General features: G+C 56.0%; 6 protein-coding genes across 6 annotated transcripts; 3 read left to right on the top strand and 3 right to left on the bottom strand.

The window, feature by feature from the left end:
- Nucleotides 1-716: 716 nt before the first annotated feature.
- W97_07629 (uncharacterized protein) lies at nt 717-3,742 on the bottom strand (the record flags this gene model as incomplete). Its single annotated transcript, XM_007785498.1, has 4 exons — nt 717-866; nt 917-1,320; nt 1,401-3,302; nt 3,391-3,742. 4 exons carry the CDS (start codon nt 3,740-3,742, stop codon nt 717-719), a joined length of 2,808 nt encoding a protein of 935 aa, XP_007783688.1.
- Nucleotides 3,743-5,400: 1,658 nt separating this feature from the next.
- On the top strand, nt 5,401-6,892 carry W97_07628 (uncharacterized protein; the record flags this gene model as incomplete). Its single annotated transcript, XM_007785497.1, has 2 exons — nt 5,401-5,791; nt 5,844-6,892. 2 exons carry the CDS (start codon nt 5,401-5,403, stop codon nt 6,890-6,892), a joined length of 1,440 nt encoding a protein of 479 aa, XP_007783687.1.
- A 600-nt stretch (nt 6,893-7,492) lies between these two features.
- On the top strand, nt 7,493-9,253 carry W97_07627 (uncharacterized protein; the record flags this gene model as incomplete). The annotated part of the gene is made up of 3 exons (XM_007785496.1): nt 7,493-7,709; nt 7,826-8,241; nt 8,300-9,253. 3 exons carry the CDS (start codon nt 7,493-7,495, stop codon nt 9,251-9,253), a joined length of 1,587 nt encoding a protein of 528 aa, XP_007783686.1.
- A 624-nt stretch (nt 9,254-9,877) lies between these two features.
- Nucleotides 9,878-10,322, bottom strand: W97_07626 (calmodulin; the record flags this gene model as incomplete). Its single annotated transcript, XM_007785495.1, has 2 exons — nt 9,878-10,113; nt 10,169-10,322. The coding sequence occupies 2 exons, from the start codon at nt 10,320-10,322 to the stop codon at nt 9,878-9,880; spliced, it is 390 nt and encodes a 129-aa protein (XP_007783685.1).
- An 896-nt stretch (nt 10,323-11,218) lies between these two features.
- On the top strand, nt 11,219-12,641 carry W97_07625 (uncharacterized protein; the record flags this gene model as incomplete). The annotated part of the gene is made up of 3 exons (XM_007785494.1): nt 11,219-11,241; nt 11,417-11,949; nt 12,001-12,641. The coding sequence occupies 3 exons, from the start codon at nt 11,219-11,221 to the stop codon at nt 12,639-12,641; spliced, it is 1,197 nt and encodes a 398-aa protein (XP_007783684.1).
- A 77-nt stretch (nt 12,642-12,718) lies between these two features.
- W97_07624 (acetate kinase) lies at nt 12,719-14,375 on the bottom strand (the record flags this gene model as incomplete). The annotated part of the gene is made up of 2 exons (XM_007785493.1): nt 12,719-13,631; nt 13,990-14,375. 2 exons carry the CDS (start codon nt 14,373-14,375, stop codon nt 12,719-12,721), a joined length of 1,299 nt encoding a protein of 432 aa, XP_007783683.1.
- Nucleotides 14,376-14,424: the final 49 nt, after the last annotated feature.

Below are 14,424 nucleotides of genomic sequence, written 5' to 3'. Positions count from 1 at the left end.
AAGAATGAGTCCATAATGAACAACGGAGATGAGCTCAGTACAACGGTGCAAACACACAGTCCACAGCGGCGCTAGGAGTCCACCGTTGTCAGACTTTCGTATCGTGGAGTCGTATGCCACTACAATGGCCGCTGACTGAAGGTCCAGTAACTGCAATAGCACGGCTCAGTCGATGGCATACGGGAAAGGAAACGTAAAAGACTTTTTGAACATATTGGCATGATGGGTGGACGAAACCGCTAGAGAAGAAGCGTGGTAAGCGTGGTGAAGTTGATGGGTTTCGGTAACTGTGGAATCTGGAGACGTTTGTCGGTCGGGTGAAAGGCACAGTACTGCTCCCTAAATGATATGGGGACGGCGTTGGCCCGATAGTGAAGTCTGATTGTACTCGCGCTGCGTTGATGAGGTTCGCAGATGGAAGCCGTGGTCACGTGCAGCTGGACGCAAAACATTCCATCACACGGTTGCAGTAACTAGTCAGGTATAAAAGTTGTCTGTGAGTCATGCTACCTAGGCCCTGCTCGATCTCTTTCACACCCTGAGGAGTACATGACGCCGAAATAAAGCAGCAACTTTTAGCAAGCAGATGGAGAGGATATCTACACCCGGTGCATCACAAACCAGGTGAAGATCAACGCCAATGATTAGAATCTGATGATCGTAAGTGTGGATACGCAAAGAAAGCATGGGCGGCGTAAGCGCGGAGAAGTTCCTCCTTACATCCCAACATGAATGCCCTCAGCGGTAGCACACGGGTCCGGAGCGAAGATGACGTTGCAGTGCTCCCACTCCTCGTCGTTGGCGAGCCTGACGCGGAACTTGAGAGCATCGTAGATATTGTGGAAGCGGAACTCGACGGTACGGCGCTGTGATATAGTCAGCAACGAAACCTCTAGCCGCGAAGATGCCTACTCACTCCTGACGGATTTTGGCCGTTGATGACACGCTCGACCTTGCGCCCATCGCCGGCAGCAAGCTTCGTCAAACCACCCATACCCCACTCCTCATCTACCCCGATGGCGCGGACACAGCGCGTGACACCCGCGTCGTAATGGCCGCGAAGCATGTCGTGCGCCGGGTCGGGGTCCTTGCTGGGCTCTACCCAGACGATACGGTCGTCGTCGGGGACCTCAATGCCGTTGCTCGTCTCGGCGAGGTACTTCGCGGCATCATCGCCACGCATGAATACGACCCAGGCGGATGTGGAGCCAGGCGTGTACACAATTTGTTCAATGCGACCGCCCCAGACGAGGGCTTGGATGCTGGAAACAGTTGAGGTCGAGAGGAGATTCGTGAGCTGGACACGGCGGACTTTCGCGGCTATCAGGACTCGTCAGTAACTGAAGCATTGCACGCTGCAGTTTAGCTCGATGATGCTGTGGGTGTCTTGTCTGACTTACGTCCATGCGGCCGTTCAGCAGGCTTCGGCCATGCCGTGAACTTCAACACGCCCTCAGTTTCAACGTTCTCCCTGCTAGTCGGTGCACCGAACGGTGGATTCACGGCCGTCTCGTCGGTGGTCGTCGATCCAGCTGGCGTGCTATCGGTTGCGGCAGATGTTGCACTGGTGCTTTGAGAACCATTGAGTGCTTTCGGGGCGGTGGGAATGACCTTCTCAGCCAGAGCCTTGGCAGCAACGATGCTCTTTTCAATGATCTTTTCGGCCTGGGCCTTCTCTGCAGCTGCAGCCTTCATAGCGGCCTCCAGGTCATGCTCTCGCTTATCCAGCTTTTCGCGCTGGTCCTTTGCGAGCGCCATAAGTCGCTCTTTGAGAGCATCAAACTTGGCCATATGTTTAGTGGCTTCTTCGACGACTGACTTGGCGTGCTCTTCAAGCTGCGACTGTTCGGCAAGCTTCTTCGTGGCTTCGTTAATTTGGGAGATACACTCGTCCTTGATGCGGCCGATATCGGTCAGGCGTTTCTGTTGGTCCTCCATTATGTTCAAGGTGCCTGTACGCATCCTCTCGACCCTGTTATCATCCGCGGCTATCTTTTCGAACCTATCCTTACGAGTATTCTTCAAAGCCTCCAGTTGCTGGGCCAGTTTATCGAGGACTTCCTGTTCCTCAGCGACCACACGTTCAGCGTTCTTTTGCTCTGCTTGGAGGAGAGACTGCTCTTCGGCCCGACGCATCGCTTCTTTTTCAGCCTCGATCCGCTCTTCCTCAGCTCGCTTCCTTGCCTCTTCCTCGGCTTGCTTCCGTGCCTCTTCCTTTGCCTTGGCCTGCTTCTCTTCCTCCGCCCGCTTCTGTGCCTCCTTTTTCGCCTTGATCCTATCTTCATCCGCCTTACGCCGAGCTTCCGCCTGCTGCTTCTGATGCATTTCCTCCGCAGCTTTACGGCGAGCCTCCGCCTCCATCTTTAAGCGGACATCTTCAACAGCCTTCCTGCGAGCTTGCTCCTCAGTTTGACGAAGTGCATCCTCTTCAGCCTTTCGGCGTGCCTCAGCTTCGGCCGCAGCTGTCTTACGGGCCGTCTCTTCGGCCAGGCGGCGAGCCTCATCTTGAGCCTTTCGAAGTGCTTCAGCTTCAGCAGCTGCCTTGCGAGCTTGCTCTTCGGCCTGGCGACGCGCCTCTTCTTGAGCTCTCTGGCGAGCTTCGGCTTCGGCGGCAGCCTTTGCGAGACGTGCCTGTTCGGCCATGCGAGCGCGACGTTCCTCCGCCTCGGCCTTTAGGCGAGCACCTTCAGCAGCTTGTGCTTCAACATGACGACGCGTCTCCTCTTGAGCCTTTCGGCGTGCTTCATCCTCAGCTGCAGCTTTCGCATGACGTTCATCTTGTGCCTTCTGACGTGCGTCGCTCTCGGCCTTCAGCATAGCCTGAAACGCTTCCTCAGACTTTCGCTGTTTCTCGAGGTCGATGGCGGCACGTCTGGATGCCATGTCTTGTTCTGCTTGAGTTTGATGGGCGGCGTCTGTGTCAGACTTCTCTTGCTCGGCTCTTTGTCTGGCCTGCAGCTGTAACTCAGAGATCCGTCGGTTGATCGATTCTTGACGAGCGGCAGCCTCCTGTGTACGCTTCTCAAAAGCTTGTTGACGCGTGAGATCAGGTTGGAACTCCGAAGCGGCTGGGTTGGGCTTCGAGATCGACGCGTTTGGGGCGTCGTCTATATCTTCGGAGTCTACAAAGACAGGTGGAAGTGGCGACTGGTTACTACTTCCAGCACTGAAGGCAAGTGAGCTGCCTCTGAGCGTGAACGGAAGGGCAAACGCAGGGAGTGGGTGAGACGGCTTGTTCACTGGCTTGCTGAAGGCGGTGGTTGGCCTGTGGACGGAGCCGTTGCTGGCAGGTGTGGATGAGACTGCTAGATCGATGTCAGCTAAGACGAGGAAAAGACACGAAATATTGAAAGTAGATGACAAGCGTGACGCGTGTTGGTGGAAGCTCACTTGTGGAAGGAGTGTGGCCCTGGGCTTGAGCGGCGAGCTGACGGACGGCTTCCTTGAAGGACTGACGACGCTTGGCGACCTCAGGCGGAGTGTCTGCCTTTGGTTCTTCAGCCGCGGCTGTCAGACTAGAGGACGTGTTGACAGGAGGCGGTGCAGGGTTTCTGTACTTGGACGCGTCGAATGAAGGGCGTTCGACGCCGGGCGGGGTCGGTTTAGCAGGCGACGTCGAGGCAGAGATTGTCGGAGGCAGGCTAAAGTTGAGCCGGTCGAGAAAGCTCTTGAGCGTTTCAGCATCATCTGCCTTGCCCCAATGGCGAGCGGAGGCCGGCGACCGAGAGTCTGCGCGGGACATGGCTGATGGCTAGGAAGTCACGAGAAACGATGGAATGAGGGTGTTTTCGGTTTTCAGAAGGGTCGAGAAATTGAGAAATGATGGCACTTAAAAGCCTACTGCACAGCGAGATGAGCGAGGCGAGGTGGGGCTTCGGAGCAAATGACGGCGAGAAGAGTTACAAGAGAGCAGAGAATGCCGCGGAGAATCTTGTGTTTCTCGAAGAGGTAAGAGAGGAAGCTGCGTCAACTTGGCCACCGCATGGTCGAATCTCGGCTTGACAAGGTGTTGATCATGAGGCCACAAAATAGAGATTCCTCACGCGAGCGTGCTTCGGAGTCAACGAAGCTTGCGTGTTGTCATTACAAGAGACTGAGAACTAGACATGCTCTGAAGTTCTGGCGAATACGCATGTGTCAGGTATCATGCACTTCCTGCCACTTGTGTAGGGTCGCTGAGGTTATCCATCACTCTGACTCCGGTTTATGACTCCCACCCAGCTGTCAGCATGATCTTTGAGAGAGAGTCAAACACAACAAGAGTCTGCACTGCGTGGTCATTAGAGAGTTCGAGTGCCAGTAACCGCCCAGACGGGCGCTGGACGCTGCAACGAGCCACAGGCCATCGGCGACAGCCACTGCTTTTGCGCCTGATCGCATCCTCAACGCGAGTTACTGGTAGTAGGCACTCTGCTCCAACAAGGAGGCACAACTGAGAGAAGGATTACACGTTCTTTCTATGTGCAGAATAGACATGCGTAGACGTCCCAGAGAAGGGCCTCCGCAATACTTGGGACATCACAACTGAGGTCCCTCCATCGTCGAGCGGCCATTGAACTCGTCTCCGAGGCTGAGAGCAACGCTGGACGTCGAAGCAGACTTGACGGTTGTCAAGAATATCATCCACGGTTCATGCAGTGGAGGTGACCTGGGAGCTGGGCGGGGCGGGAGCTTGGAGTTCATGCAGGGCAACGAAGCGTGCAAGCGGCCCCCTTTCGTTTTTCAGGAACGCCGCAGAACCCCCGCAGTGCTTTGCCCCAGCTCAGAAAACACGCGGCCCATCAGCTGCGCTCCCGGGAGTGCACCGCCCTGTGCGTCTTGAGGATTTTTTCTTCTTTGCGACTGCCTCCTTCGCCGAACATGCTTTGTACAGAGACAAGCTTTACCGCAAACGCCGGCCAGCCTTCGGTCACTGCCATCGATCCTTCGACACCCCATCCCCGCTGCTGCCGTGTCTCGCCTGACCGGGGCCGTCTCCACAACTGCGGAGTAGCTTCCTTCGGCCGCAGTCCACGACGACAGCTTCTGCAAGTGCACATATGAAAGTGCACGGACGACTGGCAAAGGGATCTCAATGGCGCTCAAGCGCCCCCGTTCGCAGGACTACGAGCTAGTCGAGAACCGTCGAGCCTCCTCAGATTCTACTCGCTCTTTCCCAGATGTCGAGAGCGACGGCCTTCTTGATCATGGACCGCATAGAGCGCATACAGTACGGTCTGCAATGTGGAGATATCCTTGGCTTGTGTACCGATGGGTGCATACTCGATTCTCAAAGAAGAGTGAGTGCCATTGCAAAGTACTGTATCAGCTCTGAAATACCGTATGCTCGAGGCATGGGTATTGTGGGTGAAGCTGAATCAATTCAAGCGGTCACTGATGCTGAAGGCAGGTCTCGGCCGAATGGCGCCCATACAAAAGCGCCGGGAGCGCCGCCGCATTTACCACCTATTGTTCTCACTGGCTTGCGCCATACCGTATCTTCTCGTCATACTAGTAATCGCCGTCGCCGCGCTCCACTCCTCATACACACACAAGCCGGCACACTACAAAGACCTCGCGGATCGGTGCTTGGGCTTGGAACCTGGCTGCGCGAACAGGCACCATGAGAAGGTCTTCATCGCGGCTAGTATCTACGACGAGGAGGGACAGCTCGCTGGAGGCGCATGGGGCAAGGCTGTGAAGGATCTCGTCAACATACTGGGACCGGAGAATGTCTTTGTCAGCGTCTATGAGAACGACCCCGATCCTAAAGCCAAGGACGCGCTGGAAAGATTCGGGAAGAGCCTGAAGTGTGAGTAATCGCTTGGAAGGGTTTGGACGAACTTGGGCTGATACTTGAGCAGGCAACTCATCCATTGTTTCTGAACACATATCATACGATGAGCTCCCCCACGTTACTTATCCGTCCGGCGAGAAGCGCCTCAAGCGAGTGGCTTTCCTGGCCGAAGTCAGGAACCGAGCGTTGCGTCCGCTTGATCAGAGTGCAACCCTCAATGTCACCTCGCCTGACGTACGCTTCGACAGAGTTCTATACCTCAACGACGTAATCTTCCATCCTATTGAAGCTGCCCAGCTCCTCTTCTCTACCAATATGCAAGCCGACGGCCGCACCAACTACCGCGCGGCTTGCGCAACGGACTTCATCAATCCCTTCAAATTTTACGATAACTTCGCGACACGAGACCTGGACGGCTACAGCATGGGCATACCCTTCTATCCCTGGTTCACAGATGCGGGCAACGGATACAGCAGACAAGACGTGTTAGATCAGAAGGACGCCGTCCGAGTCCGCAGCTGCTGGGGCGGCATGGTCGCTTTCGAGGCGAAGTGGTTCCAAGCGCCAGTACTAGAGGGCGACAAAAGCGCAACGGCTGGAGAGCAGGCACCGCCAGGAACCTTACCTATTCGCTTCCGCGCCGAAAACGACACGTTCTGGGACGCGTCCGAGTGCTGCCTCATACATGCCGACTTACAGCATCCTCGCTCGCCCACCACAAACCCAGGCGCCGAAAGCGGCATCTACATGAATCCATTCATCAGCGTAGCGTACGATACCAGCACTCTGTCGTGGCTCTCTTGGACCCGACGTCCAGAGCGGTTGTACAGCATCATCCACAACATACTGAACCACGCGATGGGCCTGCCGTGGCACAACCCGCGCAGGACAGAGGAGCCGGGCACAGAAGCTATAGAAAGGGTGTGGAGGTACGAACCGGAGAGTTGGAGGCAATTCGAAAACGGTGAAATCGCTCAGCCCAGGGGCGCTTTCGAGGACGTGAACAGGGTGGTTGGGCCCGGACGCTTCTGCGGGATTCGGATGGCAGCCGTGATAAATGAGCATCCGAGGAAGGGAGAGCACCGGTGGGGGGTGTTGCCTGTACCTCCGGCGTGAGGGTTTTGTTGTTTTATTGCATAGCGCTGGCGTCCTTGGATACCCGTTTCAGAAGAGAAGCTATGACTGAGCAACTCACTGTCGAAGCTCTATACTTTAGGATGGCAAATTTTACATGCATATCCGTCTTTGCTACGAGAAGTCTGTAAGAAGATTCGTTGCTCTGAAGCCAAATTCTGAGATCCCCAAGCGGTGAACACCACTCTGGCGGAGCATCACGGATCATTCGAAAGCATGTGACGGTGCCAAGTGATGCCCACCAGGCCACTGCGGAGGGATCTCCTGTTTGGAACACCCAACTTCTCGCGTTTAGAAGTGGGCTTGTTGCACGCCAGTCGGATTCAGGATGACTTTGAGCGTGCAGAAACGGTACTATGTATATCTTCGGACGCTTTCGATGCGTGTTGAATGCTTCTGTAAGGGCTGTGATGAGCAAGACGTCATCACATCACAAAACGTTCAACCGAGGGCAATGATATCAACAATAATGGCAAAGCGCCATGAGTGGTAGGCTTTTTTTTTTTAATGCCTGCAGCCCACACAGCACGGGTCTTGCTCTCTCTTCGGTTTTTTTCGCTTTGAACATACGCTGCCGGCGTTATGGAGGCTTTGCTGGCGCACCCTTCAATTGTTCTTGTTGTCTTCGCACTGGTGGCGTACCTGATCGGCGGAGCGATATACCGCCTTTATTTCAGCCCTATTGCGCGCTTTCCGGGCCCTCGATTAGCTGCTTTGACGCTCTGGTATGAGTTCTACTTTGATGTTGTCTGCAAGGGAAGGTACACGTGGGAGATCCAGAAAATGCATGAGAAGTATGGTAGGTTGAACTACTTTTCACATAAAAATTATCAATGGTCTACTTCAAGCCAGCCAGCGTTGCATTACTCTTATAAAACACCTTCTATTCTTCATGATGTTGATTGTCCTCCTCAGGCCCAATTGTCCGCATAAACCCACACGAGATCCACGTCAAAGATCCTTCCTTCTACGACGAAGTCTACGTTGGCCCAAGCAGGAGAACAGAAAAATGGCACTGGTCCGCGAAGATGTTCGGCACCACGACCGCGGCCGTGGGAACTACGGGCCATGAGCTACACCGCGTCCGGAGAGGAGCACTGAACCCATTCTTCTCGAAGCGATCCGTGACCCGTCTGGAGCCTGTCATTCAAGCCAACGTTGACCAGCTGTGTGCTCGATTAAAGGAGTTTGCGGGCACTGGCAAGCCTGTGAACCTTTTCGATGCGTTTACGGCATTGTCTGCGGATGTGATTGGCAGCTTCGCGTTTGGGCGGTCTTATGGCTTTCTGGAGCACGCCGATTTTAACCCGCGTTGGCACCGGCTCATGATGGTATGATAGTTCGCAGGATTCGTCGATGAACAAGACGTAGCTAATTCAGGATTCGCAGGAGCTCAGCGGCAGCACCCATCTAATGAAGCAGTTCGGGTGGCTTTACACGCTCACGCAACACATCCCCCAATGGCTAGTCGCGCTAGTTCATCCCCTAACACGAGAGCTCTTCTCCCTGCAAAACAGCATAGCAGACCAGATCCACTCAATCCAAACCACGCCCGCCTCAGCCCTCTCCGAGAAACCAACCGACCACCCCACGATCTTTCACGACCTCCTCTCCAGCAAACTGCCCCCCACCGAACTCACCCTCCCCCGCCTGGCCGAAGAAGGCCTCACCCTCATCGGCGCCGGAACAGTAACCACGTCCCACACCCTCGCAACAACAGTGTACCACCTCCTCTCCGCGCCCTCCCAGCTCTCCCGTTTGCGGTCCGAACTCGCCACCCTCACCAACCCCGCCGAGCCCTCCCAGCTCCCGACCTGGACGCAGCTAGAGCACCTGCCCTACCTCTCAGCCGTGGTATCCGAGGGCCTCCGCCTCTCCTACGGCGTCTCGCACCGTCTGCAGCGCGTCTCGCCCGACACGGCGCTGCGGTACGGCGACTGGGTAATCCCGGCTGGGACGCCTGTCAGTATGACGCAGATGTTCATCCACAACGACGCGGGCACCTTTCAGTCTCCCTCGTCGTTCACGCCGGAGCGGTGGCTCCCGTCATCCACCTCTGGGGATTCCGGTGCCAGTACAATCGACAAAGACGCCTCGCGCCTGCGCAGATTCCTCGTGCCGTTCAGCAGGGGCACGAGGAGCTGCGTGGGTATGAATCTGGCGTACGCGGAGATTTTCCTGGCGCTGGGAGCGTTGTTCAGACCCGTTGGTGCTGGGGGAGTGGAGTTGGAGCTGTTTGAGACGGATGGGAGCGATGTGGAGGTTGTGCATGATTTCTTCAATCCGAGTCCGAGGCTGGATAGTAAGGGCGTTAGGGTGTTGGTCAAGGGACAAGTGAGATGAGCGGTACGGGAGTGGGGACGGAGGGCGTGGGACGCGCGTGAAGATGTGTTTAGATGGACAGATATACCCCTTGGGAATAGACGGGATAGAAGGCGTTATTGCGATTCATCTTCATTCATACTTCGTGGGCATCATGGACTTGATTCTGCTGCGATTAACAGAGGGAAGCCGCAGGTCTGTAGAGACCCAGCGGCTGTCACACCAACTGATCGAGGATGGTTAAACGGGATTGATGACCGGGAGGAGAGACTTTGCGTACAGGGCTCGAAGAACTTTGTGAGATGCTTGATTGAGAGGGATCTTCTTGTATGTTGTGGTTGTAAGATTGCACGACTCGAACAAGTGGCTTATCAGGAAGGATGCGCATGGGGAGAAGAATAGTTGGTATTTGAGAACAGTCGAGCCTCAAGGCAATCAAGGGTGAAGACACAAGACCGTCCGAGTGCATCCAGTGCAGCAAGACATCAATGCCTCTGGACGCTTCCTCCCAGTGTACTGCAGTAGGATAGGGTGGAAATGACACATCGCTGGAGAACCTCGCTCATCGCCCACTATTTTTGCATCATGAGCTGTACGAACTCGTTGTCTGTGGAGAGTCAGTATGGTGGCATGTCCCACGGGAGTTCATCGCTGGCGGGACGTCTCACAGTCGATCCTCCCATCACCGTCCTGGTCAGCCTCCCGGATCATCTCATCGACCTCGTCGTCCGTCAGCTTCTCGCCAATCGAGGTCATGACATGTCGTAGCTCGGTCGCGGAGATGAAGCCGTTGTTGTCCCGGTCGAAGACCTTGAACGCTTCGCGGATCTCCTCCTCGGAGTCGGTGTCCTTCATCTTGCGGGCCATCATTGTGAGGAATTCTGCGTAGGGAACATCAGCGATGTCGCGGGTTGATATGGGGGAGGAGAGTTCTACCAGGGAAATCAATTGTGCCGTTGTTGTCTGCGTCGACCTCGTTGATCATGTCTTGGAGCTCGGATTCGCTGGGGTTCTGGCCGAGGGAGCGCATCACGGTGCCTAGCTCCTTGGTGGTGATCTGGCCTTTTGCGGTCATTACCGTCAGCGTCATGATGCTGTGCTGGCGCTAAATGCCGTTGTTCGAGAGAGCGGGTTTGGCTGTGTAGTAATGGCGGTGAAGCGTTGTGTTGACCCGCTGATAGCGGCGGTGGTCGTCGGGCATGAAGGTTGGGGGCTTTGCAAGTCGAAAACGGGGTCGTCATGTCGGGGTGGGGGCTAGAGTGCTTACCATCGCCGTCCTTGTCCTGATTGAAGTCAGTAGATGAGCTTTGCATAAAATCTAGCCCCACGTAAGGCAGCCAGGCAGCAACGTGCTGCTGCTGAGGAGGTCGGGAAAAACTCACAAAGAGAGAGAAGGCCTCCTTGAACTCAGAGACTTGCTCTTCGGTGAGCGAGTCAGCCTGCGATAGTCCATCAGTCAGCGCTCTTCCCCTAGTCGCATCACTATCATGATGAGTCTGCTGCAAGGCGGGGTACTGAATGCGGCGGAGGAGCGACGAACCATTGCGGTTAGGTGGGGATAGGGTGGAGAATGTGTCGAAAATGGGCGTCAGGCCGGTGTTGAAGTAGCTGGGCAGCTGTTTGCTCGTGTTAGGGGTGCGGGTTGTCAGTGGGAGAGGACTGGGGGAACGAAATGAGTGCAGGTGGTGTTGATGTTGTCTGCGGGCCTGGGCAGCTGGGCTGGCGTGGAGCGGTCCCGCTTTCCCCATTGACCGGATCGAGCCAGCAAATCACGCCGCTTTGGGCGGGAAGTGCCGCTAATTAGCCTCTTCGTCACCCTGCGGCTCCGCCAGCTCGTAAGGCTGGACCTGCGAGCTGTCACGGCTGTCCATCAAACATGTGAAGCGTGCTGCCAGCTGCACTTTTACTTGACAACAACCGCGCATCTTGTTTAGATATCTGCACTCCCGGACCATGCCATAAGAATCGAGCCCATCTTACTACGCCATGTGGCGCGACCGAACAAACCTGTGAGTATCGCTTTGACAGCTTGAATAACCCGCAACCTCCAGCTCGGACAACCAGTCTGTGAGCTGTCGGGAGGAGGATCCAGCCAGAGAAGCGTCATCCGTGCCTCTAGATAGAGGCCGCAAAGCCAGATCCCGCCCTAGCAAGTTGAGCAGAACGCTGACCAACACCCGCCAGCTTCATCTCCTATCGCCAATCCTACTCTCACCATCCCCCCAAGAAGCCACGCCACGGCGGCCCCTCCTCCAATGGCTTCGGTGGCGCCGCCCGCGGCTCCGAAGAGCGCCAGGGCCTCATGTCCTCCGGGGCCTTCGACGACGACGGCGATGCGGTAATAGAGATGGACCTTCTGCCGCCGCGCTGGCTGGACGTCCAAGACGAGGTCACAGAATACCTCTCCGACATCGCCAAGCAGACACGGCGGCTCGACCAACTGCACCAGAAACACGTCCTACCCGGCTTCGACGACGAAGATGTGAAGAAGCGGGAGGAGAGGGAGATTGAGCAGATGACGCAGGAGATTACGCGCAGGTTTCAGAGCTGTCAGAAGGCGATTCAGCGGATCGAGATGATGGTCCGGGAGGCGAAGCAGCAGGGGAATATCAGCAGAGGGGAGGAGACGATGGCGAAGAATCTGAAGATCTCGCTGGCTTCGAGGGTTGGTGAGGTCAGCGCGACGTTTAGGAAGAAGCAGTCTGCGTATCTCAAGAGTAAGACAATGCTGTTCTGACCGAAAACCGCACTTGCTGATATACCGTCAGAACTCCGAGCGCTCGGCGGCCTCACCACGCCAATCTCTCGCTCCGCAACACCAGTGCAGAATCCCTACACTGACCCCTCCATGCAAGAGTCCGAAGCCGATCGCTCGTTCTCGCAGGGCACTTTACTCCAAGCGCAACAGAAGCGCGTCAAAAACAACGCCAACGACACTGTAATCGCCCAACGCGAGCGCGAAATCGAAGACATCGCGCAGGGAATCATCGAGCTAGCCAACATCTTTCAGGAGCTCCAAACTATGGTCATTGATCAGGGGACTATGCTAGACCGTATCGACTACAATGTCGAGCGCATGGCCGTGGATGTCAAGGCCGCTGATAAGGAGCTCACGATCGCGACAGGATACCAAAAGAAGAGCATCAAGAGGAAAGTCATCCTGCTACTGCTGATTCTGGTGGCTGGGATGTTTGTCTTGCTGTCCTTGAAGCTAGGGCGGCGAGGGACGACTGCCGCACCTCCTGCTCCGGTGCCTAACATGCCAAACCCGCCTGCGCCTCCTGTTGTGCTTCCGCGTGCGGAGCATGACCCTTTGGTCTCGCGCCTGTCGTCTTTAAGAAGCAGACGGAAATGGCATCGACGGAAACGCAGACTGTGGCCAGAGATTGGAGAAGATGGCAGCTTTTAGTAGCCTCCCGTAATCAAACATCAAACTAGAAGACCTTTGCAGAACCGGTTTCTGACGAGACGCATCGCCCAGCAAGTTCATCCCGCAAACGCCCCCGGCATATCCACCTCCTCAGTTCCCGGCTTGAACTTGGCCCACTCAGCTGCGCACCTCCTCGCCATCTCCAACTGCTCGTCAGTCTTACACACTAGAATCCTATGCTTCGCGCCCTCCTTCCCGATATCCTCCACCACGCCGTCCCCCACATACCTATTCCTTCCCTCATCAATCTCAAACCCCAAACACTTCGCCTTCCCCGCAACCGCCTCCCTCAGCTGGCCTCCCTTTTCCCCAATCCCGCCCGCAAACACCAACGCATCCACCGCCCCTTCAAGACTAAGATAATAACTCCCGACAAACCCCACAATCCGGTCAACAAAGATATCAAACGCGAGCTTCGCCATCTCATCCCCCCGTTCCATGCGTCCAATCACCTCGCCAAAGTCCGTCGTCCCCGTCAGCGCCGCCCACCCGGATTTCTTGTTCAGGATCTGCTCCGCCTCCGTGATGTGCAGTTCCTTGCTGCTCTGCCTGCTGGGCCGGCCGGCGTCGTGCGTGAAGTGGAAGATCAAGGACGGGTCGATGGAGCCGGAGCGCGTTGCGCCGGGGAGCCCGGCGAGGGGCGTGAGGCCCATGCTCGTGTCGGCGCTCTTCCCGCCGCGGATGGCGCAGGCGGAGGCACCGCTGCCGAGATGCAGAGCTATGATGTTGAGTTCTTCGAGGGGTTTGGCGAGGTGCGCGGCGACGGCCCGCGTGATGAAGGAGTAGGAGATGCCGTGGAAGCCGTATTTGCGCAGCTTGTTGCGTGAGGCGACGGTCGGGTCGATTGGGTAGGTGCGCACGTGGGGAGGCAGCGTCGAGTGGAAGGAGGAGTCGAAGTAGGCGATGTTGGATGCGCGGGGGAGTTCGTGGTGGACGGCGCGGACGATGGTTAGGGCGCCGGCGTTGTGGCTGCAACGAGGGTTAGCGTGGTAAGGATGGAGTGGAAGTAGATTAAGTGAGTGAAGTGATGGGATTTTGTTCTAGCTTGGGTGGCATTCCGGGGTGAGTCTTCAGGAGCAAGAGTGGGTATAGGAGTGGGTGTTCGACGGTCTAGCTAGACAGAAGCGACAGTCCGGTTTGGAGTAGAACCGGTACGGTCTGAAGATATACTCCCCTCTTCGAGTGCTCGGCTGAGGGAGTAGCCCAAGCGTTTTACGTTTGACTTCGCCAAAGTATTGTAACCCGGAGCGCTTGACGAGGGAAAGGACACGGAAGAACGTGAAGATTATGTACTCGAAGTGTCATGAGAGAGTAGAAACCAACATACAGCGGTGCTAGATCAGACAGCTTCTCAATGTGATGATAAGTATCATCGTCAATCAGCTGCGCCTTCGGGTAGTCTCCTCCATGGACAACCCTATGGCAGGCGAAGCCAATGTCATCCCGATGCGAGAGCTCCGGCAGCCCCTTATCGTTCGTCAGGTGATCTAGGATATACCTAAATGCATCCTCCTGGGAGTTGATTCCCTCGAGCTTCTTGCCCTTGATCTTCTCGTCTCCACGCGAATACTTGAGGGTTGGGGGCGGTGCGGTCAGTCCGTCGACTTGCGCCTCGGCGAGCTGAGTTGGGTCTTGGGCTCCTTCGGTAGTCGAGTAGACGGAGACTTTGACGGAGGAGGAGCCGGCGTTGATGGAAAGGATGATCTTGGCCATGATAACAAGGTTCCTCGTTCCTTCTCTGTAGTTCTGTCCAAGCTCTTTC

The sequence above is a fragment of the Coniosporium apollinis genome, assembly GCF_000281105.1.
Source record: "Coniosporium apollinis CBS 100218 chromosome Unknown supercont1.42, whole genome shotgun sequence".
In the NCBI taxonomy this organism is placed as follows: domain Eukaryota; kingdom Fungi; phylum Ascomycota; class Dothideomycetes; genus Coniosporium; species Coniosporium apollinis.
The sequence above is the reverse complement of the archived record's forward strand: the minus strand, read 5'-3'. Positions and strand labels throughout refer to the sequence as shown.